The sequence below is a fragment of the Strix uralensis genome, chromosome 2, assembly GCF_047716275.1.
Source record: "Strix uralensis isolate ZFMK-TIS-50842 chromosome 2, bStrUra1, whole genome shotgun sequence".
Lineage (NCBI taxonomy): Eukaryota > Metazoa > Chordata > Aves > Strigiformes > Strigidae > Strix > Strix uralensis.
In genome coordinates this window covers 109,085,350-109,112,622 of record NC_133973.1, presented here as the reverse complement: position 1 = coordinate 109,112,622, position 27,273 = coordinate 109,085,350, and the positions used below count along the sequence as shown (strand labels likewise).

Sequence of the window (27,273 nt, the reverse complement as noted above, 5' to 3'; positions counted from 1 at the left end):
ACTAGGGAAACCTGTTTATAACACCCATACATGTAAAATTAGGTTGATGTTCTTTACTGTGAATAAAGGTGGTGAAACACTGGAACATGTTGCCTAGAGAAGCTGTGGCTGTCCCCTCCCTGGAAGTGTTCAAGGCCAGGTTGGACGGGGCTTTGAGCAACCTGGTCTAGTGGAAGGTGTCCCTGCCCATGGCAGGGAGGTTGGAACTAGATGATCTTGAAGGTTGCTTCCAACCCAAACCATTCCATGATTCTGTGTTGTAATGCTGCTGTGAAAATTGCCATGATTGTCAATATTTTTATGTGAGTTGACCTAGCAGCATCCCTAAGGTGCAGTTTCACAAGACCATGGCTTTTGTGATGAAGCTGCCACACTTTTGCCCCCATGCCACACCATTGCTTGTCCCCTCAAGAGTTCCTTGTGCCCTCATGGTTCCAGATACACTTTTGCCTGACAAAACCATTAGCTGCCATTTAAAAGGGAAGTCCTGTCCCCAAGGTGTTCCTGGCCATAGACTCTTGTCTCTCCTGTGCCAATACAAACATTTGTGCAGGATTTGCTGTGTTAGCAGGGTGAGAAATCTATCATCTTATGCAACTACATTCCAAGGAACAGCTACTAGCTCAAGTATAGCAGTTATTCACACTAAGGACTGTACTTTGGATAGTGACCATGGTAAAGAAATTGGCTGAAGCTAAGAGAAGCCAGTCATACTACCCTGCCTGTGTGGCAGAAATGCGTGGGGGGGTAGATTCAAAAAGGGCAGGAGCGCAAAAGTTACACAACAGGAGTTTAAAAGGATCTTAGAAAAGACAAATAGGCTTCAAAACAGAGATCAGCCAGTCAATGCAATAGAGGAAATGGAAAAGGCTGCAAAAATGTACTTCATTACACATTTTATTACTATGTCTATATTTATGCATCTCTTGTCTTGCCAAGTGGAATAATACTATCCTGGAGTCCTGTATGAATCCTGAATGGCAGCAATATATGCAACATTTATCACGTGTCTTCAGTGACTTGAACTGTAAACACAAAGCAACCATAGTGGTTGGATTCTGGGGATAACAACAATTGCCTAAGCTGTGCGGGCATTTCAGTGAAGAATAGTCATGGTTCATCACTAGCTGTGGGGGCTTAAGGCAGTGGTCTGGATTTCCATTAATGGATTTTAACGAACAGTCTGTTCACAGGAAACATGCCAGAAAAGTCAAGGGAAGAAAAAACTAAGACATTCGACTGAAATCCATAAGACGTGGACATTTGACCCACAGCGCTGGATTAAAATAGAGCAGTCAGAGGAGCTGCCAAAAAAGGGAACTCTGCCAAGTTTGCAGCAGTTATGGTCTGTGTTAAAACTTGTGCTGCTGATGTACTTACTCAAAAAGCATTTGTTCTAATGCCATAAATCCCATGATTTATTAGATCTACATTTGGCTTCTCATGATCCATGTCATGGCCGTGTCATGATCCCGTAGATGGCCTTGGGTTGATCGGCTGAGGTGAAGGCACTGCCCAGTAATTTAGGCATCATTTTCTAGATTTTCTTTGCTAGAGACTGACCTCAGCTGAGATCAGAACATAGTGAAGGGTACTGTTTCTTTGCCTGATGGTGAATCGTAATTTTTGTTCAGTTGTTTGGGTTACTTTTATTTCATCTGTAAAACAGAACACATTCCAGAGACCTTTAGCCAGCAAGACACAGGCAGTCATTGCTTAAAGAGAAAGGATAGCAGGTCTGGCATACACCATTAACATTATATCATGTGTTACTTGTGTCGTGCTTCTACTTTTTTTGGCAAAAATATTCCTCTTTGTTGCTATACTGTAATAACAATAACAATAATCTCTTATATTACAGGTCTCATCGACATACTAATGAGCATATGCAAAGGAAGATAAGCTTTATACCTGAGCCACGGAGACAGTGTCACTAAGGTGATGCAGTTAGTCAGCTATTAAGCAGATATTAGTTCTTCTGGCTCCACCATCTAAGCCATTTATTTCTTTTTTCTAGGTGAAACTTGGGCCCTCACTATAGTGACTGGCAGTGCCATGACCTATTGACCTTGCTGGGGATGCGGTCACGTAGTCTAGATGACCACTTCCTTAGAGAATTCCTGTATCATGTAGAGTTCTGAAGCCAGACCTGATACAAGACCAAACCCTATCAGTTTTGCTGGCACAGTACTTACCTTGAAATCAATGGCTGGGTTTTTTTAGCAGAAGATGAACAGAAAGACTTCACGGGTTTGGTATGCATTAAAGTGCATACTGTACTGTTAGTGTTATCTTTTCAGTGAGTTATAACAAACAGGAGTTTTACAGCTCCTCAACCAGGTGGCTGATTCAGCATCACATATATTATAGCCACTACTGCTGACTGTGAGGCATGACAATAAATCCTCAAGTGATAGAGCATGAGCTAACCGAAAACTTCAGAGCTGTACATTCTTCTGGAGCTTCAAGGGACACAGACAGGTTTCACTACATGACTACAGGTTGCTGTCAGGGTGACCTTTGGCCAAATCACTCACAGAGTCATACCTTCATTTGCAAAATGGGGTCAACACTGTCTGAGCTTTTGAAAAATTGTTAGCTCAAGGAAAGGGCTGATTTGGCCCAGTGAAAAGTATCTACAATAACCTCTCAGAAAATAAACCATCAAAAAATCCAATTCTAATTGACTTAAAGACACAGAACATTTTCCTGTGCTCCTGCCTATCAACTGGATTTTCTAGCCCAACCACAGCACAAAATAACAACAAAATGCCGGAGAAAGTCAAAGAATAATTTGATGGCAGAGAACTAGTGAAGAACATAAGGCAATGATGGATTTCTTCTGGGGTATGTTGTGTGCAGTGGAGAGCCTGGCAGAGCCAAGTTCACAGAATCAGAATCATCAGAGAATCAGAATCACAGAATCACCTAGGTTGGAAAAGACCTTGAAGATCATCCAGTCCAACCATTAACCTAACACTGACCGTTCTCAACTACACCAGATGCCTCAGCACTATGTCAACCCGACTCTTAAACACCTCCAGGGATGGGAACTCCACCACCTCCCTGGGCAGCCCATTCCAACGCCTAACAACCTGTTCTGTAAAGAAATGCTTCCTAATACCCAGTCTAAATCTTCCTTGGCGCAACTTGAGGCCATTCCCTCTTGTTCTATCGCTTGTTACTTGGTTAAAGAGGCTCATCCCCAGCTCTCTGCAACCTCCTTTCAGGTAGTTGTAGAGGGCGATGAGGTCTCCCCTCAGCCTCCTCTTCTCCAGACTAAACAACCCCAGTTCCCTCAGCCGCTCCTCGTACGACATGTGCTCCAGACCCTGCACCAGCTTCGTTGCCCTTCTCTGGACACGCTCAAGTAATTCAATGTCCTTTTTATAGTGAGGGGCCCAAAACTGAACACAGTAATCGAGGTGCGGCCTCACCAGTGCCGAGTACAGGGGTGAGATCCCTTCCCTGTCCCTGCTGGCCACGCTATTTCTGATACAAGCCAGGATGCCATTGGCCTTCTTGGCCACCTGGGCACACTGCTGGCTCCTGTTCAGCTGGCTGTCAATCAACACCCCCAGGTCCCTCTCTGACTGGCAGCTCTCCAGCCACTCCTCCTCAAGCCTGTAGCACTGCTGGGGGTTGTTGTGGCCCAAGTGCAGCACCCGGCATTTGGCCTTATTGAAAATCATACAGTTGGCCTTAGCCCATTGATCCAGCCTCTCACCTGATCTTCTATAAGGGCTGCAGCATAAAGGGCTGCTATCACTTTCACAAGGATGGCATAGCTGAGCAGCAAGTTACTATAGCCAGCTTCCTGCAGATGCTCTTCTTCCCTGCATCTGAAAGCATCAAGGCCTGTAAATTGTATATAACAGTAGCATTGTCAAATTCTTTTTATATACTACACTGTAATAGATAGAAAATACAACTGATTATGAACATTTGTTATATGATGTTTCACCTCCCTGACTTTACTTCATAATCTGTCCTGTTCCTATGTCCTCTGTGGATCATACTGAAGCAAGTTCTGCATCAGTCTATCCCTCCTTCCTTCCTTCCTTCCTTCCTTCCTTCCTTCCTTCCTTCCTTCCTTCCTTCCTTCCTTTCCTTCCTCAATCTCTACTATTCTTCTTCTTCTAATGTATTTTTACATTTTCTTCTGTGTTCATCACAAAAATCCTTTCTCACCCTCATTTGCTTGTGACAACAGCTATAGCAAAGGGCCATTTCTCCTTCTCTGTATATAAGAAAACATTTCCTTTTTGTCCTGCTCTATCACTCCTCTTTTGCCACAGGATAGGGAGATATCAGTTCCAGTCATGTCTTTGACCCCAGTCAACCTATTCATCCACTGGAGTTTTATTCTTACTTAGACTTCTTAAGAACAGACTACTACAAACCTTTTCGACTTTGCCTTTGAAAAGTACATGTACCTCCAAGCATTTGAAAGTACAATGGCATTATTAGCTGGGGCTACATAGATGACAGGTAGCATTCCACAGAACACACACTCCCTGTTCTGCAGGCTAAACTGTGGTCCTGTCTGTAGTGCAGCAAATGAGTGTTTTGTGAACACTTTCACTAGCTGCATAGTGATAACAGTTATTTTGCTGTCTATTCCTGGGGAAAAAACAAAACCAAAAAGCAACACAATAAGGAACTGAGATAAGAAAATCAACAGAAAACATCATGTACCAGACATTTTTTTGCTGACACCTGTATTTTTGCTGCCGTATCTAGCTTTGTAAGGGGATTTATCCTTGACACTACACAAACTGTTTTCCACTGATACATAGACTGATATCTGAAATCAGAGTCCCTTCTGGCAGTTACAGATCACAAACTCTCAATTGTTTTATCCCACAGTGTACATCCAGTTGACTTAACACAACAATGTTTGCTGATGGACAAGAAAACTGTTAAGAATGTCATGTCAAACCCACTTTCATGACACATACAAGCCATGGCACATCAGCTGAGATTTAGAGGGTGACCTCACTGCACTATCACATTTGCATTTTTGTTTAAAAAGATCTGTTCTGAGGAAAAATGTAGCCTGCAAATATTATCCATGTTGGAAAAGGAGAGGATTTTTTTGGTAGCTGCATCTAGTATTCCTAAAAGAATAACAAAAGGTAAGTCCTGGTGTCTTCATACAAATACTTCTTGCAGTAGTGGGAGATTAAAAAGTGCTCCCTCAATTATTTCTTCTCATTTTCCCAGGAGAACACATGCACAGATAAAAACATGCTGTTTCAAAATCCTATCAGTTCCTGCCAGCCCAATGTGTTATGTTAGCTAGAAGCATTCTGGCTCATGAAACACATTCTTGAAAAAATGCACACCCATCAAGGAGCATCTGAAAGCAGAACTGTCTGCTTCAAAAGAAAATGCACCAACTGATAGAGGAAAATCTTTGTGGCTCCGTGTAGGTTTGTGGTATAACTTGCTGGACAAGACTTGGCAATGGTCTTGACTCATCTGACACTCGCGGTTCAGATGTTCAAGTCTTTCTGACTTCAAGGTGTGCCTTCACTCTGTCAACTCATCCAACAGGTTAACAGCATTTGAAATGTTGTTCAAACTGCTAACAACATTCAATTTATAAGTGGGAGGGGATCTTTCCAATAATAGGATTTTCAAGAGATGCTTAAATACTAATTGCTCATAGCTGTGATGACAGCATACTGGTTTATCTCTTTTGACGTGGAGAAGGGTGATCCTAGCTCCTGGAAGCTTAGTCAGAAGCGAAGGACATAACATCAGTGTATTAGGGTGGAGGATCAGAAACTAAGAAGGGAAACAAGGAGTCTGAAAATATTTGAAAACCTTCTTGCTGACTAGCCAACAGTAGAAACAAGGCACTACACAGGCTGTTTAGAAAAGCTGGCCTTTTATGTAGACGATTTATGTGAGGAAGCAAACAAAAAAATAAAAATTAAATAGAAAAATATCTTACCACTGTCCCCATCATGCTAAAATTTCAGGTGGGCGTCTCTGCTCACATAATTTTTTCTTGAGATAAATGACTCAAACTAAAAGAAAAAATAAGTGAATGAAAACTGCTCCACTCTGGGCATAAAGGGAAAGGTTACTCGATTTGCCTGCAGTTCTTTCAGGAATAGCCTACAGAAGAGCAATGGGAAGTCCCCAGACTCCTGAAGAGTTAAGCTGCTGCTTGAGTCTTTGCTTTTTGATCCACACACCACCAGACAAATGGAAACTGACTTTCAATTGCATGGGCAAGGCGCTCTTGTTTTCAGAGCTAATACCATGGTGGGACCCCCATCTTCATAAGTAACAGCTGTGTGCTGTATATATTCATCTTCTTTCCATGGTGTCTTACCTTCATCTGCATATCCGGTTTTTGTCCTTTGGAAAAGCTCACAGAAATCCCTTCATCGCACCTCAGCGCTTGACACAGGACATGTCACGGCTGCAGAACAAGAGCGGGGCGCGCAGCCAGGCTCCTGAGGCTGTTCGACCCAGAGTGCCGAGGCAGCACCGCGGTGGGTCCCAGGCCAGGCGGCCGGGCAGTCCAGGGGAGCGGAGCCCACGGCTGCAGCAGACACAGATCCCACCGCGGCCCCGGCTCACGAAGCCACATCTCCTTCCCTCTGCGGTGGAGGGGCAGCTCTGCTGCTCTGGAGACACGAGGAGACCTCAGGGGTGAGACCTTTGTGTCAGTAAACGCACAGCCGAAACAAGACACCCCCCTCATTTTCATACACTTTTACTGTCATTGCTATTAGCTTATACAATAGAGCCCATTTATTTTTCCTTTTTAGCTAAACTCATAAATAAGCATTTATTTCATGAAATAAATACAGCTAGCCGACCTCAGGAAGTGAACCCTCCTTCTTACCATCAACCCCAAATCTTTTTATTCATTCCCCTGCGAGCCACCTGTACCGGCGACCAAAGGCCCGGGCCCCACCACCAGCCGCTGCGGGCCTGCGCCCGGGGCCGGGCCGGAACCAAAGCCTCGGGGCCGCGTTTCCGCCGGGGCCGGTCCGCCGCCGCGGCGCTGGGTGCGAGCGGCAGGGGAGGGCCGCAGCCATGGCCGACACCGCCGCACCGCCGCCGCCCGCTGTCCCCGCTCCGGGGCTGCCGGCCTCCCCCGGCAGCAACCCGCTGTCCCGCAAGCTCAACAAGATCCTGGAGACTCGCCTGGACAACGACAAGGTGGGGCGGGCGGCGGCTGAGGGGGCGCGGCGGGGGCCGGGGCCTGCCCGGCGGGAGCGTCCTGCGGGCGGGCGGCCGGATGAGCCGTCAGGGCTGCGAGCCCCGATAGGCTCCGGCGTGGGGGAGCCACCGTGTCATACCCTCAGTTCCGCTGCGGAGTCGCAAGGTGACGTTTGCAGCGTTAATTAAAAACAAAATTGGGTTTTGTTTCTCCAGCGACATGCCACGCACCTGTTCGATACCTTCAAATCGTAGGCAGGTTTGTATTGCTTAGCTCGGAGGGCGCTTCTCCGGCTTTTTCTGATTTAAATGTTTTCTAGCTATAGGTAGGTCGTGCGTTAACCCGGTGTAATCTTACTGATTAAAGCTATTCTGAAATAGTAAGTTTTGTGTTATACAAGAAGAAGAAAGACTCAACAATTATTTTAGTTATCTGGAGTGTGTTTAGGTAGTCTTTTCTCTAAAATCATGTAGTAGTTTTTTGGGTTTTTTTCTTAAAACCACAAACATAGTTATAGACTATGTAAGCTGCTTCTTTGTAACTGTGTGGAAAGTTAAGGTCTTTTTTTTTTATTTTCTAGGAGATGCTGGAAGCACTCAAGGCTCTCTCGACCTTTTTTGTTGAAAACAGTTTGCGCACCCGAAGAAACTTGCGTGGAGACATTGAACGACGAAGCTTAGCCATAAATGAAGAATTTGTCCACATATTCAAGCAAGTTAAAGAGGTAGTATTTTTACAGTGTGACTAGCTATCTTGCAAGAGTACTGCTATGTAATTTAAAGTTTAAAAAAAGTATTAAGAGAGATTTTGACTTTACAGGACAAATATACTTTTACAGTAAAATAGGGAGGCTCTGCAGAGAGATCTGGACAGGCTGGAGCAATGGGCTAAGGCCAACTGTAGGAGTTTCAATAAGGCCAAATGCCGGGTGCTGCACTTGAGCCACAACAACCCCCAGCAGCGCTACAGGCTTGGGAAGGAGTGGCTGGAGAGCTGCCAGTCAGAGAGGGACCTGGGGGTGTTGATTGACAGCCGGCTGAACATGAGCCAGCAGTGTGCCCAGGTGGCCAAGAAGGCCAATGGCATCCTGGCTTGTATCAGAAATAGCGTGGCCAGCAGGGACAGAGAAGTGATCTTACCCCTGTACTCGGCACTGGTGAGGCCGCACCTCGATTACTGTGTTCAGTTTTGGGCCCCTCACTATAAAAAGGACATTGAATTACTTGAGCGTGTCCAGAGAAGGGCAACAAAGCTGGTGCAGGGTCTGGAGCACATGTTGTACGAGGAGCGGCTGAGGGAACTGGGGTTGTTTAGTCTGGAGAAGAGGAGGCTGAGGGGAGACCTCATCGCCCTCTACAACTACCTGGAAGGAGGTTGCAGAGAGCTGGAGATGGCTCTCTTTAACCAAGTAACAAGCGATAGGACAAGAGGAAATGGCCTCAAGTTGCGCCAGGGAAGGTTTAGACTAGATATTAGGAAGCATTTCTGTACAGAACGGGTTGTTAGGCATTGGAATGGGCTGCCTAGGGAGGTGGTGGAGTCCCCATCCCTGGAGGTGTTTAAGAGTCGGGTTGACATAGCGCTGAGGCATCTGGTGTAGTTGAGAACTGTCAGTGTTAGGTTAATGGTTGGACTGGATGATCTTCAAGGTCTTTTCCAACCTAGATGATTCTGTGATTCTGTGAAATTGTTTCATCGTTTGTTTCATTTGATGAAAATCCTGTGCAGAGAGAGGTGATGTTTCAAACAGATAAAATCCCAAGTGAACGCTGATCTTTAGAGGTGCATTCGTTCCATTGATTTACAGGGAGCCTAGAGCAACTATGTTCCTTGTAACTTGGGCATCTCATTTTGGTGGGATGAAGCTGGGCTTAGGCATGGCATTTCTGATTTAAAATACAATTACTGTTATTTGAACTTATTTAGGAGCTTGAGAGTATAAACGAAGATGTGCAAGCAATGAGCAGCTGCTGTGAAGATATGTCCAGTCGTTTGAAGGTAATATATAAGTACATGTGCTTTGTATATTTTTCCTTTTGAGGTGAGACTACTTTCTTTTAAAAAGATAAATAATTATTTTTAGGGATTAACAATGACATTGAGATGTTTCCATAGTATGCATATTATGTTACTTTAGGATATTAATATGTTTCTTTTTACTTATTTAGAAAATATATTGAGGAAGTAATTTTAATTTCTTCCAAATTGCAATTCAGAATGCAGCAATATACTTATTTTGAGAATAGCAATGTGATATCCATTTGTGAGTGGAGAGAAAATATTTTATTAGATTGGATGTATGTGAGATTAAAGGGTTAATTATGTTTGTGTATTTCCATTTAAAATTCGTGCCTTCTGCATTGACTACATCTGTTACGTCTTCATATAAATCAAGTATATTTATAAGAAAGTATCTTGTAATCCAAAGAGGGAGACAAATCTAGTATGCCATCTTCATTCTATTGGTTTTGTTTCATAACATTGTCTTAAAATGCTGATATTCAACAAAAGCAGTTCTGTTTTGTATTAAGCCTGAATCCATAACATTCTAAGGGGGGTTAAAAGGTTGTGTTTTATAATGCGTTACTAAATCTGGCTTGGTTTTAGTGTACAAGTTCAATATTGAGTACAGTGATGAGTTTAAAAGGTTTATGGACACTGAGGTGTAGATGTTTTGCCAAACCAAATCTGTTCGGAATATAGCACATAAATGAGAAAAAAATCCTGTGAAAACAGTTGCTTTTTCCCCTCCTAATGTGTACGTGGGTATTTGAGATGTCCCCCTACTTAGATTAATAGGTTTCATAGTCATTGCATGTAATTCCCATAAGAATGCTTGTAGTTTGATGAACTTGCTCTGAAAAAGTGTGAGAGTACAGTGTAGCCCACTGCAGTACTTAATTTTCAGGTTTGGAAGGCAATGGGTAATGCACCTTGGGAGGTCTCAGATCTCTTTGAATACTGTTAATGTGGATGTATTCCCTAGTGCAGTTCAGGAACTGTTTGATTAAACTCTTAGATGTGGAAATGAGTCAAGTGTCCATGCAGATTTTTGCTCTAAAAGGCAGAAGTCTTTAGATCACGAAGTGTAACTATCATCTGTGATTTCTTTTTTTTTTTTTCCCCGAGTAGAGCCACCCTGCAGTGATTTCTTTTTCTGTTAAAGTCAGTAGGTAGTTTTGTTCTGTGCCCCACATTAGGTTTCCTCTAAAGCCCTGCAGAACTCTTAACTTGTCTCAATTCAACCAATGTTTTCTTTGTATGAATGTAAATTAATAAACCCATGAACTAGCACTCAGTTGTCAAATACTTTATCTGTAATAGGATGTGAAGACTTGCAAGCATGTGCTTAAACTGAACAAGAAGAGAAAAATGAACTAAGAGTAGAGCAAATACAAGACACGAAAAGGAATATCTATAGCATATAGGGCAGAAAAGTGTGCTAAGAGAGCAGAACAAATACAAGATATAAAAGGGACTATATGTTGATAAGCCAAAAAGCTTTGTACCTTTTTTTATTTTGTAAGTTTATAATACCATCCAATGCAAATAACCAGATACTGTCAAATCTGATTTCAGGATAGTGACTTGATAAGAGCAATGACTGAAAGGGAGAGGAGGAGGCAAGTGCTAGAATGGGTTGAAGGATAATGAGAGTTTTAATTAGTATACTGAGGTGGGAAACAAGAGAAAAATATTTATATTTTGGATCTGCAAGAAGTATCAAATATCAGCTTTCTGATTTTTCTGGCATGCCTGACTTTTCTGCCAGTTACCTTCTTTTGATTAGATGTAAGCTCTTACATTATGTACATGCAATAATAACAGTATGTGGCATGCATTTGAATGCATGTAAATAAAAACTGACTTCCTGATATATCTAGCTAGATCCAGAAAAACTGCTTTTCCTTCCTTTCTGCTGTCCTACCGTTAGCATTCTTCTTGGCAATTAGTACTTAAGTCCAGAAAGCACTGGAAAGGAAGCAAATGTCTTCTGTCTTTTTGCTTTATTAAAATTTGCAACTCTGAAGGAAGGGGAGAAAAAAAAAGTCTGGAATTAGTAGATTTCCATGCTGAATAGTTCAGGTCTACTCTTTTGTTGTAATAGTCTTTTTTTTTGTTAGGCTGAAACATTGAAAATCAGTATTATTAAAAAAAAGTTTAAAATATGAATACATTAAAAAATTAAATATTATTTTTATATAAGATATAAAAAGCATAAAGAGATCTTAAATTATTTTGGAACTACTAAATGTTCAGTAAATTCTGTCGAGCTTTTATTAAATTTGCATGCTAGTCCATAGTAGTTCCCTTTAGAAAATTCAGTAACTGTCACCTCAGCAGTGCCCGCTGTCTATATTCGTGGAACAGCTCAGGCTCCCTCTGATGACTGAAGTTGTACTTGAGTGGTTGCAGTCCTACTTTCACCTTTCAAAGCGTTCTGTACTGTGACTGTTCTTCCATTGTAACTAATGTAGTGTGGCAGATAGAAAGGCCAAAATGAATCAGTGTGTGTATCTACTTGCACTAGACCTCTCACAGGTTTCAAGACTGGCATCCTCGTTTTGGCAAATGCTGTAATGTAGACCTGTAGAAATTATTCATGCAGAATATCTTTATAGCTGCTTTCACCTCTTCACTTGCAATGTTATTCTCTACTGAATGCATTTTGATTTCAGGATTATTTTTTTTGTTAAATCTTATTTTTCTGCCTAAATGATCACTGGTGATATCCAGTGGGAAACCAACAATTCCAGATGTCTTTTATCTTCTTGCTGAGTGATGAATTTCAGAACTCTTTAACTTCAGTTGCAGCAATGCCTTTAGTCATGCAGCTGCTGTCTCTAGCAGAATAGTTTCTGCATGGATATCTGTCCTGGTTCAGCTAGGATAGGGTTAAGTTTCCCCAGCAGTGGAGAGGGAGCTCTAGCCGGGTTATTTGACCTGAGGTCCGGGTGCCCAAGCGCGGGAAGAGCAGAGACAGTTTTTGTGTGGTTCGGTCCCCTCACTGCTGTTATCTGTGCAGTATACCTCTTGTTCTGTTCATTGTTGTTACTGTTATTGTTGTTGTTCAGTTTGTTGTTGTTGTTACACTGTTGTATTAAATTTTTCCTTATCTCAACCCTGGGGTTTGTATTTCACTCCCTGCCCCGTCTGGTCCGAGGGTGGGGGAAAGGCAGCGGCAACGTGGTCTCGGGTCCTGGCAGGGCCTAAACCACCGCAATACCCTTGCATTGTCATCACTGAGCATTTAGGGCTATGATGAACTTAAGTGCATCGCTCTTAGAATTGTAGAATCATTCTTGTTGGAAAAGGCCTTTAAGTTCATCAAGTCCAACCATAAACTGAACACTGCTAAGTCCACCACTAAACCATGTCCCTAAGCGCCACGTCTACATCCTTTAAATACCTCCAGGGATGGTGACTCAACCACTTTCCTGGGCAGCCTGTTCCAGTGTTTGATAACCCTTTTGGTGAAGAATTTTTTTCTAATAATTTTTCTTGGTCGTTACATCCCTGTAAGCTGCTTGGACTGTAGAGCTAAACTTGCTTAGACCAGCAGAGCTGTATTCATGTGGTCTAAACTGTCTGTATGGACAGTGGTACTGGGCAGTTTCGCACCCAGAGGAACTTGTTTCATTTAGTAACAGTAAACAACTTGCAGTGGATGGACAAACAAAATCAGAACTATTTCTAATATTTATAATAATATTTTTCTATTAAGTATAAACTAGAAATCAACTGTATGTGAATATAAATGTATATAAAGATGAAAATATACACGGATAAGGATATTAGTTTTTTTCATGCCTGAAAATAGGGAGAATTAATGAATACTTATTTTGAGAAGGCCTTTTGTTTCAAAGAGTACACTCAAAACTGCTTATAGTCAGAAAGCTTTAAAAGTATTACATATTTTAACGGTTGTGTAATACATTTGATATGTTTGTGTTTTTCACATGCTTAATGATTCTAATTGTGTTCTAGGCAGCAAAGGAACAAACCCAGGACTTGATAGTAAAAACCACAAAACTCCAGGCAGAAAAGTATGTATACAACCTTATTTATTTCTTGAAGACATGACTGTACTGATGGAATTTTCTTCTAGATCTGATTCTGCCACTCTTTATTTTTCAATAGTAACTTTGGGGGTTTTTGTATTTGTACTTTGTTTTTAACACTATCTGTGTTTGTAGCTCAATTGGAATAAAATACTGAACTCTTTATTACTAGAAGATACAAAAAGGTAAGAATATGTGTTAGTGCTTGTTGCAATAAAAATTGGCCTTTCAGGGAAGAGAATCAGTTATAGTGGTACAGCATTCTGAACATGGATGTGCTGTCAGTTGATAATGTAAGCTATATTGTTTTGTAACAGATAAGGACCTACTCAGTGTCTCATCAGTTTCACAGGCTTGTTGCTGTTGTTAATGCTTCATATCCAGTGGAAATCACTCTCTTGTTCAGGGACTGTATGTAGGAACAGAAAGTTGGATTATGACCTACTCTGCCATATTCAAAGCTAACTGTGAAATACGTAAGTGCTGTTTAATGAGCCTAACGCAGACCACTACTTCTCTTGGTTTTCCAACCTCTTGTGGAAAAAAAGATTTGTATTTTGCTCTTTTCAGTATTTTTATTCAGGGGAAGGGGATAATTGCCTATGACGGATTCAAGGAATCTTTCTTGGTTTTATGGCTAGGGTATCTGGTTTTACAGCTATAGGCTTTGTCAGTGTAGAAGAATGACTCTCCTTGCTTTATGAGCTTTCTTCTGAAAGTTATATACAGTTCACTGGAGATGAGAAATAATTATTTCCAGTGATAAGTTTCTGGTAGAATTTATGGCTTTGGATAGCTCTGGGTGCACTTTCAAAATCAGTAGGTTGATGTTGTGGCCTTCAGTCAGATGTGGATTATGTCCTGTGAGAGTGTGAATGTGAAGTTAAGAGTGTAATCTGTACATATTTTAAAAGTTGAATGTAGAATAACTGCATAAAATACAGTGCCAGTTGGTATAAAGTGAAGGATTTGGCAAAGTCACAGTTTAAGTCAACGAGCAGAAGTCAAGTCTTAGAAAATTTGTTATTTTAAATACAAGTATGTGAAGTAGTAGGACAGAGAAGTGATCATACTTTTTGTAGTCTCCAGAAAAGGAAAGCTGCTTTCATTCCTTGTTCTGAAGCAGAATGGAAGATATCAAGACCAATCCCAAGTGGTGTATGTCTAATTGGCCTTAAATTCCATTAAAGGAGATTATGCAGACTGTACGTCAGTACTTCTACAATATAGTCCTTACACAATAGTTTACTTAAAAGACTTTACGCTAATTCCTTTAAGAGACAGAACATCTCCCTAGTGTGAGGAGGAAAAAAGGTTTAGGAAGTAGCCTGTCCTTCTAAGGGTTTGTGTGACCTCAGAGTGCACATGTAGGAAAAAGTTCTCTTCTGAAAGACTGTTTTTTAAGTATGCCATGAAGTACCCACTAGCAGAAGCCAAACAATATTTGTGATCTTACAATATGATGGTTATGGAAGACTCTTAGTGCCATTTATTAACAAAATCAACTTTTTTCCTGGCTAAACTTATGAAATATTTAAACAAAAGCTACAATGGGAAGGCTGTTTTGTTCCGTTTGTGACATTTTAGTCATCTTTTAACTCATTAAATAACTGTTCTGATGTGTCGTTTTGGTTTACATCAGGCACATCAAGAGACATCTGCTACCAAATGTGAGGGGTTTCTTGAAAAGCTGAAATCTTGCCTACAGTCAGACAAAATAGATGTCTCAAATTGCTGATTCGTTTAACTTAACAGGTGACATTTCTTAACCAGCAAGGGAGTAAATGGTGCAATTGGGAGGGCACGGCTTTTCTGTCTTCTGAGGGTTGTTGTAAAACGCTGTCTGATTGAAATGCAGGTATGAAAGCTTGATCCATTCAAAAAGAAGACAATTGAAACAATGACTCTAAAGCAAGAACAGTCAGTCTAGAACAAGGCAGTAATTGCTGGGCATAATCAATTTTTAGAGTTCTTATAAAAAGATGTATCTCTTCTTATTATGAAACACAGAAGCTGTCTTCAGATTTCATCAGTCCCAAATTTCTGTTTCTACTTTCTGTGGTTCTACCAGCTGTTTATTTTATGATAGACTTTTCTCAAGAAAACATGAATTAGACAGAAGTTCCTTGAAGTTTAGGATAATGGGAATTGGTATTCAGATAGCACCGATGTAGTGGAATTTTCTGTGTAATTTTTTAGTTTAACATCAAAGTACTTTTTAAAAAACAAATTCAGTTTTATGTACCACAGTGTTTGTGAGTTAAATTCTTAAATCGGTGCTGAGTAATGGAATGTTTTTAAACATTACCCTGAAAAATATTAGTCGTCTTCTTCATTTTTGCATTCATTAGGTTCTGCTTTTGCAGATGATCGTTACTGAACATTTTTAAATAGTGAGATAGAAAATGTCATTTTGTTGAGCCAGTTGTTTACACTGTCCTTAAGGAAAGTTATTTTGATTCTGCCCTTCTCACTGAGTACTACATTAAGTTGTCATCTGTTTTCTCAGTCTTTAGTCATTTTTAAAAAATAACTTCAGAAATTATTCTGATTTCCAGTCAGTGATTTGCTGTGCGATATTGGTCAAAAAAGAAGGTCTTCTGTTATAAATGTTTAGCATTTATCGGATTTACTTTAGCTGACCATGTTTTCATGGGAGGAAAATGTTATGATTTGATTCAATGTTCTGAAGCTGAAGGGAGACAGTAAACTTTCAGATGCATTTCATGCATTTATGGTATTTGGAGATTTAGATTTTTTAAAAAATACTTAATATTTTGTATTTGATATTTTAGGGAAGATGGGCTGCTGTCTTCACTCAGTATGGTGAAGATAGAAAGTTACTTAGGCAAATAATTGAGTTTGTATTTCATAGCTTTTTATTCCCTTCATTTTGAAGGAATACGTTAGCTCTGGCTTTGATTAAATATGTCTAGTTGTCTTTCTGTAAGAGTCTTAAAGCTTTCAGTAAATGACAGGTGGAACCTTTGGCTTGGGTAAACCCTCTTCATGCCTGGTCAGTTCTCATGAAAAGTAAATTTTATTATATCAAGTTTAAAGCAAACTGCAATTAAAAGAACAGAATGTTCACTTCAAAACCAGGAAAAGAAAAGTCAATAGCCAAGGTCTTTTTGATTGGAGTTGTAACTTTATTCCCCTAGCTACACAAAGCAAATAAAGGAAATATTGAAGTAGTAAGTCAACTATTTTCTTACATTGCAACATATTTTGCCCTTGCAAATGTAAATATCTCTTCAGAAATTTTTCCCTATGTGGCATTTGAACCTGTGTAGTGGGGCTTTTTTAATCAAGAACTGCATGATAGCAGTGAAGAATAGTTTCCCAAAGATGCAGAGTGACCATGGGAACTGAGTATGAGGATGAACATTTTAAGTAAGAATGCTCGTTCGTGCTTTCATCCTTGTGCATACTCTTTCTCTTCTGCAGTACTTGCAAAGGAATGGCTGTCTTGGTGGTTCTGCGCAGTTACTAGGTTTCTTATACTAAGTAGTTTTTGCATTGTATCATCACCTATATAATTAGATGGGGTTCAAGATGATTTTCAGTTTCCTAAGCTTCTTACCTGAACTCTTTGTTGGTCATCCTAGTCTCTCGGATTTGTGGTTTGAAGGTATAGTGGTCCACCTGCATTATCCTGTAGGTAACCTGATGAGCTATTTGGGACTTCCTATGTTGGTAAAATGTATGATTTAAGACACTTGGTTAAATAGGGTAGAAAAGAAGATGCTTGTCTCAGATTTAAGTTAAAACTCCTACATTCTCAGGTTGTTGCTTTGCAGCGTTGTTTTCCTTGTAAACTTGGTTTGTGAGCTTTAGACTTGATATAGCATAAATGCTACAGTATGTTACTTAGATAACGAATTAAAAAAGTAATCTTTCATTAATACAATGGCGGTTTTTTTATTTGTGAATATTGTTAGAGATGGTGCATTTCTTTGGTCAGTTAGGTTGCTTGTTTTGAATTTATTTTCTCTGTAAAGACTAGTTAAAACTACTGTACGTTAGAAGCAGAACAGTTTTCCTTCACACTGTTAAGCAGATTCCATAATTTAAATATAGGAACCAGCATGGGTTTTTTCCCCTCTTCTCTCCTTAAGATTGAGACTTACCACAACTTAGTAGAGCCATGTAGCGTGTAATAAAGTAGTCCAAACCATTCAACCCATCTCTCTATAGCAAGGTTAATTTATTGCTGTTCAATAATGTGGTATCTTGATTAGAATGTTTGTTTTAATGTATTGCATAACAAACTGTGATAATAAAGAAAAATTGAGGTAGTTACTTCAGACAATTTCTGTGAATTGTTAAAAATCCACCTCAGTGTCTTCACTAGGTTTCTATATATTTACTTGAGCACACTAATATTGCTTTCAGGTTGCATTAGGCTTTTTATGTGTATTAATGAGGAGATTAGTTTGTTTTCAAACAACATCTGCTGCATTTTAAAAGATGTGGGTTTGTTTATTGCTATTGCTAATAGGCTGACAGAAAAAGGATCTTGTTCCTTGAAGTGAGATTTTAATAAAAGCTTCCTGTGACTTATTGGTTCTCTTATTATACCTGAGTTTAGTTCTTTTTTTTTCTTTGTGTGAAACTAAAAACCTACTTGCAACGCTAAACTACTTCACCTTGCTTTGGGAACAAGTGTCTGTAGTTCAGTAGTTCCCAAACCAGAGAAATAAGAGTCTGTTCCAAAATACTGTATGCAGAATGCCAGAAGCCTGGCTTCATAGTAGTTCTACCAGCCACTTAATGGTAAGGTATTGTGCAAGATTGTTTTTGAGGTTAGCCATAAATGACAGTCGTGAATCTAACAATTGAAGAAAGAGACCAGAAGGTAATAGTTACAACATTAATTCTTATAAAATTAAATAAGAGTGATTATGTGAGTGTATGTATATGCTCAGGGAGATCACAGAAAATAAGCCTGCAGAAATAGTAAATTGGTGAGAGTTGGAAGTAGTTTTCTGAAACTAATGAAAGCTGTATGGAAGACTGGGAATGGAAATGGCTTGGAGAGATATTTTTTGAGTCAGGCTAAAGTTTCAGAACTTTAATTGAGATTATGTACTTGAACACCTTTACACATTGTCTTGTTTTGCTAGCTTCTATTAATTGTGTTGTTAGAGCAAAATGTGTTTTGATGTCAGTCCTTATTGTGCTGAATCTGGAAAATCAGTTTCTGTGGCACTAGGATTGTTCACTTTTTAAAAATACTGTTAAATATGATTCCTACACGTATTTTGGAATGCAGCAGTGTGTACTTCAGTTTATTTTAATTGAATTGCATTCAGGCTTGCCCTTTATTTAAATTCAACAAACTGTTCTTGGAGTTCAGTGAACGATTTGACTGTCACCTCTGTGTTCAATACAAGGTCAGAAGTCTTCAGCAAAATGTTTCTTAGTGAACATCTGCTGCTTGAGTAGCGCTACGCTACAGATCTCGTGCTTGTCTGTTGCTGGTGCTTTTTTCCTTTTTAAAGAAATATCTTTTTTGTCATAATCAGTTTGGAAATGATGTAGGAAGTTCAGCAGTATTTGTAGCAGGTTAGAGAGGTTTGCTTTCATCAGCGTGTGCTGAGAAAAGTGGTTACCTGGTGGTTTGCACTGATGAGATGTATTGCATGTCTTGACCTTTTGAAACTTGTTATTACACTTATTCCTGTGAATATGCTTCATGAGAGAAAGCAGTGATTACCCAAACTGAATTATAATTCGATGTGGGGGATGGTGAAGGCTTGAAATTCTGAGGCTGATTTTCTTTCCTGATTTGCAACAAAGTAAAACATGGGTAACAGGGCATACATAACACAGGAATCAAAACAGCTAAAATGGATCTGAAAAAAACCCCAACTAATTTGAGACATTTTAGCCATGACCAGCAAGAGAAAGTGCAAAGCCTTATTTCCTGACAGCTTTTCTACCTGGCAACCATGTACTCTGTTGAGGCATGAAGTACTCTTGATCACTATGAAATGAGGTATGGTCTTACAGGTGGAGAAACTTTAATCGGAAGTGCAGCATCAGTTACACGATACCATTCCTGACAGATGTTTGTCTAATCTGTTCTTAGAAGAAAAGCCCAGGAACAGAGAGCCCATGATCTTCCCTGGAAATTGATTTTGGTTCTTTATTGTTTTCCTACTATCTGATTTAGTTCTCCTTTTGCTGCTGGTTAAGCTCATTTGTTCTGATCTTATTCCAGGTGGATATAGAGAACAGCATGTTATTTTCATGCCTTTGGCAACATTTTTGAATTTGATGGCAAATTTGAAGCTAGACTAAGCAGGCCCCTTTCAAATGTCTTTATATCAGATTGTATAAAAGAGACACTGAAGATTATCAGTCTATTTGGTATAACAGTATCAACTTGCTAACTTCTGCAGTATGGAAAAGAATCTATTCAGTGGAAATACTCCTTCACAAGTTAGAAACCGTATCTTGTGTTTTAACCATTGCTAAACACTGGTTTACCTAGTAAGTATATATATGACATGATTGCTGAGAAGTTTTGCATTTGAAAATTACTTATCCAGACTATTCTGTAGATACATACCAATGATGTTTATGGGAAGCCTGATCGGTATGTAAGTAGAAAATGACTGAATTCTATGAATTTATTTACAGTATGTAAGCTTTTTTATTCTAGTGTTTAGTAATCTGTTTGGCAAGATTTGAGTCATTTCAGTGCAGTTAGTATCTTTTATTGCTGAACTTTTGATTTAGCCTTTTTGATTTTTACCTGTTTAGAGCAGAATGGCAGGGCTGCAGCATTGCAGGCTAGCTGTCTTTAGATAGGGATTACAGATGGGAAAAGCCTTCTAAGTTCAAGTCCATTCTCCTGCTGCCAGCTATCATTTGCATGATGATTTTCCTAAACTCATCAACTGTTCAACATATAACTAAGTGAATTATTTTTGCATTTTGTACTTGTTGTTCTTGGAACACTTACCTCAAAAGATTGTTCTTTCTAGTAAAAGCCTTTCCCTAATTTCCAACCTAGTTCTTGGATATAAATTGTCTGTTTTCTCATCTTGTCCTTTATGAGAAGAGATGAAGGAAGCTCTTAAGATAAATTAGGTTCTCCATTCCCATGATCATCGTGCTAGCTCTGGTCTAATGGGAGTCCATTGTTCTTGAACACAGATGATCAGGATTGGGATATCTTTTCCAGATGAGGTCTCACTAAAGCCTTCTGTAATATTACTGCTATTTTCTTGTATCCTAGGAACGTTAGACAATTCACTGTAATTTTCTGTGCCTTCCTATTTCTAATTAAGGAGAAAATTTCATAATTATATTCTGTGATGGAATTGGTCACTGAATACCTTCTCACAGTATTTTGTTTCTCCTTTAATAAAAGATGTGTTTGACAGACAAAATGTAGAATAAAAACACTTGTTCTCAGCAATTACAAATGCATTTTTGCACCTTGTACTTAAGGATGGTTTCCTAACACTTACTTGTGTGAAGATATTTTGTTATATAGTATTGTATATTTGCCTTCCACAAAAACCATCACAGAAAAATAATTTTTCCAGCTGCTGCTGAAAAGCATTTATACATGTCTGTTAAGGATGGTATTTCTTTGTGAGTTAGAAATACTCCATCTCTCTAAGGCTTTAAAAGTCTGTTGAATCCTCAGTACAACAAATTGAAAGTAATTTTAGAATGTGCTGCTATGACTTGTCCTAGGTGAAGGACAATCTATGAATTCTGTGAAATTCTGTAAAAGGAAGCTAGCAGATTTTTGTGCAGTATTTGGTGGCAAGATAAAATTAAACTTTGGAAAAGCCTGTTACTCCTCCAGCTCATTTTTTGAGCTGTCTAGGTGATAATCCTAACAAACAGTGCACGTTTGTATTTCGTTCAAGGGAGAAGTGCATGAAGTGCATAGTTTTCCCAGCCTTTTGAGTTCTTTTGCAAAAGAATTCTGTCTCCCTGGTAACGATTAAAACTGGGGAAATTGCTCTTTGTTGGAGTCCCGGCCCCCACCCAAGCTCCAAAGTCTACCAGTGCTTGGCACTTCCCCCTTTGCATCGGTGCAGTGTTCCCATGATCTGTTAACAGTTTTGTTCCTTTATGCAGGGATAACTCTGTAAAAGAAAAAAACCAACTGTCAGATAACAGCACAGTGTTTCCTCTACTGTACTGCACTTGCTTAGGACACAATTTAGAAATTATTATGTCTGTAGAAAGGCCAGTGGGTCTTGACATGTCCAAGTGCTGCACAGGTACTGACTGCTGTGGGTGATATGTAAGATGGCCTTACTCTAGCTTTTGTTGTTACTTGCATTGTGTTTTGCATAGCACTTATTGCAGTGAAATAACCATAGCAAACTTGAGTGATATTTTAATCCATTTCCCTGCTTTAATAAGATTAAAATGAAATTGATTCAAAAATTAAAAATTGAATAGCCGTGTGAAGGTATTGGTGTCATTAATGCTGTATACAACCAGGTAGAAGTCAAGGGTACATAGCACTTCATGTTTTGTTCCTGATCTATCATCTAGGATATAGCATCTCTTTCTCATGCAGACTGATAACTAAGGCAACTTTCATAGCCAGTATAAGCAGATGTGGCTAACCTGGGTTTTGAAACTGAGTAGCTTGTTGAAATCCTATGTCCTTTGTAAAGAGCCCAAAAGAAATAGCTTTATCAAAATTCAGAAACGTGATTTTAGGTTTAGGATAGATGTTTCTCACCACCTCCAGATCACTATCTCGAGAAAGATAGATGAAGCATTGCTGCCACCTTGAGGTTGTTATCTTGTGTTTATATTGTGAAACTTCTAACTAGCCAGTATTTTAGAGTTTGATATATTGACTCTGGTTTATAAAAGTGAATTATCGGGAGTGTGCAGAATGGGTCAGTGAGCAGTTACGGCAGGTGTTAGCCAAAGACACAGCCACAGATGAGAGTGCCTTTAAAGCATGATATTTGACTGAACCTTGTTCTCTGTAGCAGCAAAAAGGCAACAGAGGGAGGACTGTGCAGAGTGAGGACGTGCAGGCAGAGAGAGATTGACTAGTGAGATCTGCTCGTGTTTGTAACCCCAGGAATGAAGGGGATGCAGAATTCCAGCAGGGACTAACGAGTGTTCTGTTTGTAGGGTTCCTGACTCTGGTCCTTGTTCTTTGAAAGTCTACAACCCTGATTCCAATAAATCTGCAAAGCAAACTGAAAAACTGTTATACCCAGTATATTGCACTTCTTAAAATCAGACCTTCCCCTGCCCCCATTTTGGTGAAAGTATACATTCAAAAAAATCTGAAAAACGGGAGATAATAGTAAATGGAGATCTTCTGTAAGAGCACTTAAAAGGTTATGCACTCAGGAGATACACAGGAGAAACAGAAAAGTTTCTCAACATCCCATCTGCTCCTGTGTTTGTGGGAGATCTTGTTTCAGTTGAAGCCAAAGAAGGTCTTCCATTTGCTTTCTCTAGTCTCTTTCCTACCTTCCTTCTTTTCTCTAAAGAGAGGGATAATCCAGTGTAAGTATTTTCAGCTTTGTGGTTTTATATTAAATTGAGATTTCCATCACAAGAGGAGAGACTCAGAGCAACTATTAAATAAAGTTAAATTACTAAATTACATTGTCAGTTGTTTCAACCAAATCCAGTGATGGTGATGTTGATGGATTAGACTTCCTCAGCACAATGGTGTGAAACAGGAATGTGCTGTTGAAAGCACCATCATTGGGTAAAATTCTAAGTGGTGTTGCCTGATTTTCAATTTGAGTAGCTATGTCATATGCCTCTAGGTTTTTGGGGGGGTTGAGAGGGGACAGTCATAATATTTTTTTATTATTGCTATTATTTGTTGTAACTGACTGTTGAAATGACCTTTTTATACCTCAGAAGAGTTCTGAAGTGTAGTTTTCATGAGCAGTTTCATAGCAGCAGTGAATTAAGTAGTTACTGCCCCCTTGCCTCTGGCAGCTTGCTGTGCTGGCACACCCTTTAGTACAGGGCGTGTGCTTGTACAGAATTTAGTACTCCACAGTCCGTTAGTACAGGCCTGTGGTAAACTGAACTAGAGAATACATATAACCTTCACCCAAAAGAAATAAATAAAATAAAACCTTCTTACTTTTTCCTACCAGATTTCTTCTCTGATCTGACTCACTACATGATAGTATAAACAACAGTTCTGGCATGGTGGAAGGGCAGTAGAGGGCAGGGATGACCAGGGATGACTGGGGCAGCCTAAGCAGCTGGCATGGCTCAGGTTTCATTGCAATGCTGGAATACATTACTACAGAGCAGACCTGATCCATCTTTCATCTGTGTTGTGAGAATGGCATAGTTATCAGAAATTCTCTCACAAGCCTAATAATTAAAAATACTCTTTTGTTAGTATCCTCCTGTCAATTCTTGTGAGTATGTTTCGTAGACAGCTTCTCTTGCTATTTTTTTCCTCTGTCTCCAGTTGAAGTTACACCATGGCTTCCTCTCTTCAGATTTTATCACCTAATCTTCATGCTGAAAATTTACTGAATGTGTTCAAAATGGTGTTCTTCTATTCTGCTTCCACTGTGTTGACCTCCTATGTCAGAAAAGCATATCAGTGGGGCTGGAAAACAGTGCCAGGTCTGTTTAGGTTTGAAGATAGTCTTTTGTGTCCTCTCCTCAATACAAGAGCTTTAGATAAAGTTATTCAAAGAGAAGATGAGGCAACTTCAATCCCTTCAGACCCATCACCTCAGACATCTCCCCTCTCTGCCTCCAGTCTTCTGGTACTTTCCATTCTCTCTTAAATCTCTCTCTCCCTATGCCCCATTCTGTGTGCTAGAAAACTGACTCCACCTCCTTGCCAAACCATTGTGATGCTTCTCAATCTCTTTCCTCTCTTCCAAATACCTTTTCTTTCTTCCTCTATCTGCATTTTCTTGTTTTCAAGCTGTGTATGCACTCTTGAGCCCTTCCTTTTTAGACTTCTTCCGTGTTCTTCCTCACTTTCAGTGAGCTACCACTAGATTACTTGGAAAGTGCTATAATTTTTCATGGATGCATCTGCTGTTTAGTTGGCCAAAATGATCCTCTCTCACTCTTGTTCCTTCCCTGAGAAACATTCAGCTTCATGGAGACCCTGAATCTGCAATTGTAGAGGAAATTAAATAGATTGATTTTAAGCATTACAAAACTGTTAAAGTAAAGGCAAAATAGCCACATCTGCATAAGACCCTGGGGAAACCTGACTTACCAGTTAGATATGGTATTAAAGCATATAAGGTTTTGGTTTTCCTTTTTGTTTAGGTGTCTTCTGTGTAACTCCAAGTACTGGGTTTCTTTCCTCTTCGATCTTCATAAATGTAACTGTTAAAACACTGTTGGATTTTATATTCCCCTCCTCCTTGCTGTTCAGTATGCTAGAGCACTGACAATTGCAAAACATTTAATCTGATCTCTAAAAGAGTTTGTGGAACAGCAGGATGGGAAGGTCATCCATGTTTACAGAAGGGAAGCCAGTTTTCTGTGCTTCTTCAGCTGAATGAAGTCCAGACACTAGCTGAATAGTAGAGAAGAGGTAAATAAATAAAAGTGTACTTTTCAAGCTTTGATCTTGCCAGGAAATTTAATTATTGTAGTCAGTAGTAGAAGTGTGCTTGCCTGTCTTACCACCCTATAATAACAGTGTATTTATCTTGCAATAATTACATTGGAAGCTGAAATAGTCTTAAAGTAATTGAGCCTTATTCTTCTACAAATAACTAATTAGTGTCTTCTCAATGTCCTGAAAATTAGTCTCTATTTCCTGGAATGCTGTGTGCTCAAACCACAGTTTGAGCAAATTTTCTGTTGCTACAGGAATTCCAGTCCCTTCCTGTGCAATAAAACTGTATTTATTTGTGTCCTGTGGTTGTAAGGTGTGTGACAAAACATGTGCAAAAAGATGCTGCCCACAAGATGGCGTTTGCGTGCTACATCCCTGAGGTGTTTATTTCAGGGAGGGTAATCAACAAGAGAATTAGCCATTACATTTTGATTGCTTGGGAGATTAGTGAATTTGTATCTGAACTGTATGTTATTAAAAAGAAATGGATCTGTTCCACAGAAAAGTAGATTTATCTAATGATCATTTTCTCAGTTGGTTGCTACAGCTTTTTGTATCCCTGAAAACATGAGCTGAAACTCCATTCTTTCCTTGATGAATTTAAAAGGAAATAACTGCAAGCATTGCAACTGTACAAGCACAAAGTACTTGGGTTAGATAACTTGTGATATAAATGCTAAAGGAATATTTTTTTAAAAAAATTTATCAGTTTTCAAATGTGCTAACTTATCTTTCTATTGTCTTTACTCAGTAATTTATGTAAGCTTAATAGAAAATTGTATGTGAAGATGGAACACAAGTGTTTCCTGGCAAGAATGTTCTATTAGAATTTAGTAAAACTGATTTCTAATGCTAATTATATTTCCAAGAGTATGAATATGCAAAATAAATCTGAGATAAGCATAAAAAGTTAATGTTCTCTTCACTTTGTTTTATTACAGTCAGAGACTAGAAATGAAAGCACAAGTTGCAGACGCATTCATAGCAAAATTCCAGCTGACACCAGATGAAATGAACCTCCTTCGAGGCACAAAAGATGAGCCAATTACTGAGGTAGCTCAATGAACATTAAAAGCTTTGCCCTGAACTAAAATGTAGAAGTGTCCTAGCTGAATTGTACATGAGATCTTATCAGTTTGTAATTTATTTTCTTATGGAAGAATGTACCTTTTAACAGAATGGTGAATTTCTGATGAGTTTGAGATGTGCAATGAAAGATTCAAGTAACAAAATCAACATTAAATTCTAGTTTGTGTAATGAGTTTAAGGGGCAAATGAGCTATCATGTGGTTCTGCACTTCAAAAAGACCTTTATGAAGTCTGAATTTTCAGTGAAGATGTTTTAAAACTTCATCACACTCAAATAAAGCAAGTGAGAAATTTACAGTGCTTGAGTAATATGTAGTACTGCCCTTGTGCATGTGTGTGTGCGTTTTGCATATGCATGTATATAGGTATTCAGTGATTTGAAACAATATAAACTGAGACTTTCCCTCATTATTGTTTGGTTGATGAAGATATCAGGTGCTGATTGACTTTTAGCCACCTTCCAGAACAAGTTTTGAATATGTTTATGGTTTGAATAAGAAGGCACATTGTTTTGTAGTAAAAGCAAACTGAATAATGAGAGAATTGAGTACACTTAATAGATTTTTACTATTGTAGTTGCATAGAAACCTTCACTTAAATGTAGACGACCTACTGAGACATACTACCTGGTTTCCACAGGCATTCTGTTTGCAGTTAAAGCATTATGAAAGATATGGAACAGATAACCATAAACAGTGCTAATGAAAGCATAAATGGAATGTGTTAAATGATTGTGCACTTGAGTAATTGCTGTATGCCTTTGTACCAACTATTACTGTGAAAGAACGTTCAGGTTTCTAAAAACTCTACCCCAGCTGAAACCAGGTCAACATGTTGCAGGGAACAATGACAGCAATGCTGTGCCATTTATTCAGTGCTTCGCTTGCAGTAGAATGAGGATTAGGCCTTTTGATACTTTGATCTGTCTAAAAAATGTGCAGAAGTAACTGAAATGGCAGACTTCAGTAAAATAGTGTGTGCTTTTCCCCTATGAGAGAATCAACCAGTGTGTTTAAAACATTTTTAGTCAGGCTTCTGTTTTGGCAATTTTTTTTTTTTTTTTTTTTCCTGAAGGAAGAGTGATTTGGGTTTTTATAAACATGATCTTCAACACAGTTGATGCAAGGCAGTAGGTGAAATCAGTGTCCTACTTCACTTAGAGTAAGTTTTACATGACTTGAGCCAGAACGAAACTCTGCTTTCCTGAGGCAAACTGTGTTTAAGTCACAAAAGATACAACAAACAGTTATATCTGAATTAGCTAGTTTCCTCCGTGATGTTTGAAAGATTACTTCATAATAAGACGTGTTTGAAAATGTTGGTGGATTTTTGTTTGCTATCTGGAGCAGTAA

At 39.3% G+C, this 27,273-nt stretch overlaps 1 protein-coding gene across 2 annotated transcripts in view; it reads left to right on the top strand.

The window, feature by feature from the left end:
• Positions 1 to 6,937: 6,937 nt before the first annotated feature.
• The window catches only part of COG6 (component of oligomeric golgi complex 6), a 59,868-nt gene continuing 39,532 nt past the window's right edge, over positions 6,938 to 27,273 (top strand). For both annotated transcript variants that reach the window (XM_074859775.1, XM_074859776.1), the window contains exons 1-5: positions 6,938 to 7,188; positions 7,770 to 7,913; positions 9,116 to 9,187; positions 13,178 to 13,236; positions 25,774 to 25,885. In XM_074859775.1, coding sequence (XP_074715876.1) covers positions 7,063 to 7,188; positions 7,770 to 7,913; positions 9,116 to 9,187; positions 13,178 to 13,236; positions 25,774 to 25,885 — 513 coding nt within the window. In that variant the 5' untranslated portion in view covers positions 6,938 to 7,062. The remainder of the gene's footprint in view (positions 7,189 to 7,769; positions 7,914 to 9,115; positions 9,188 to 13,177; positions 13,237 to 25,773; positions 25,886 to 27,273) is intronic.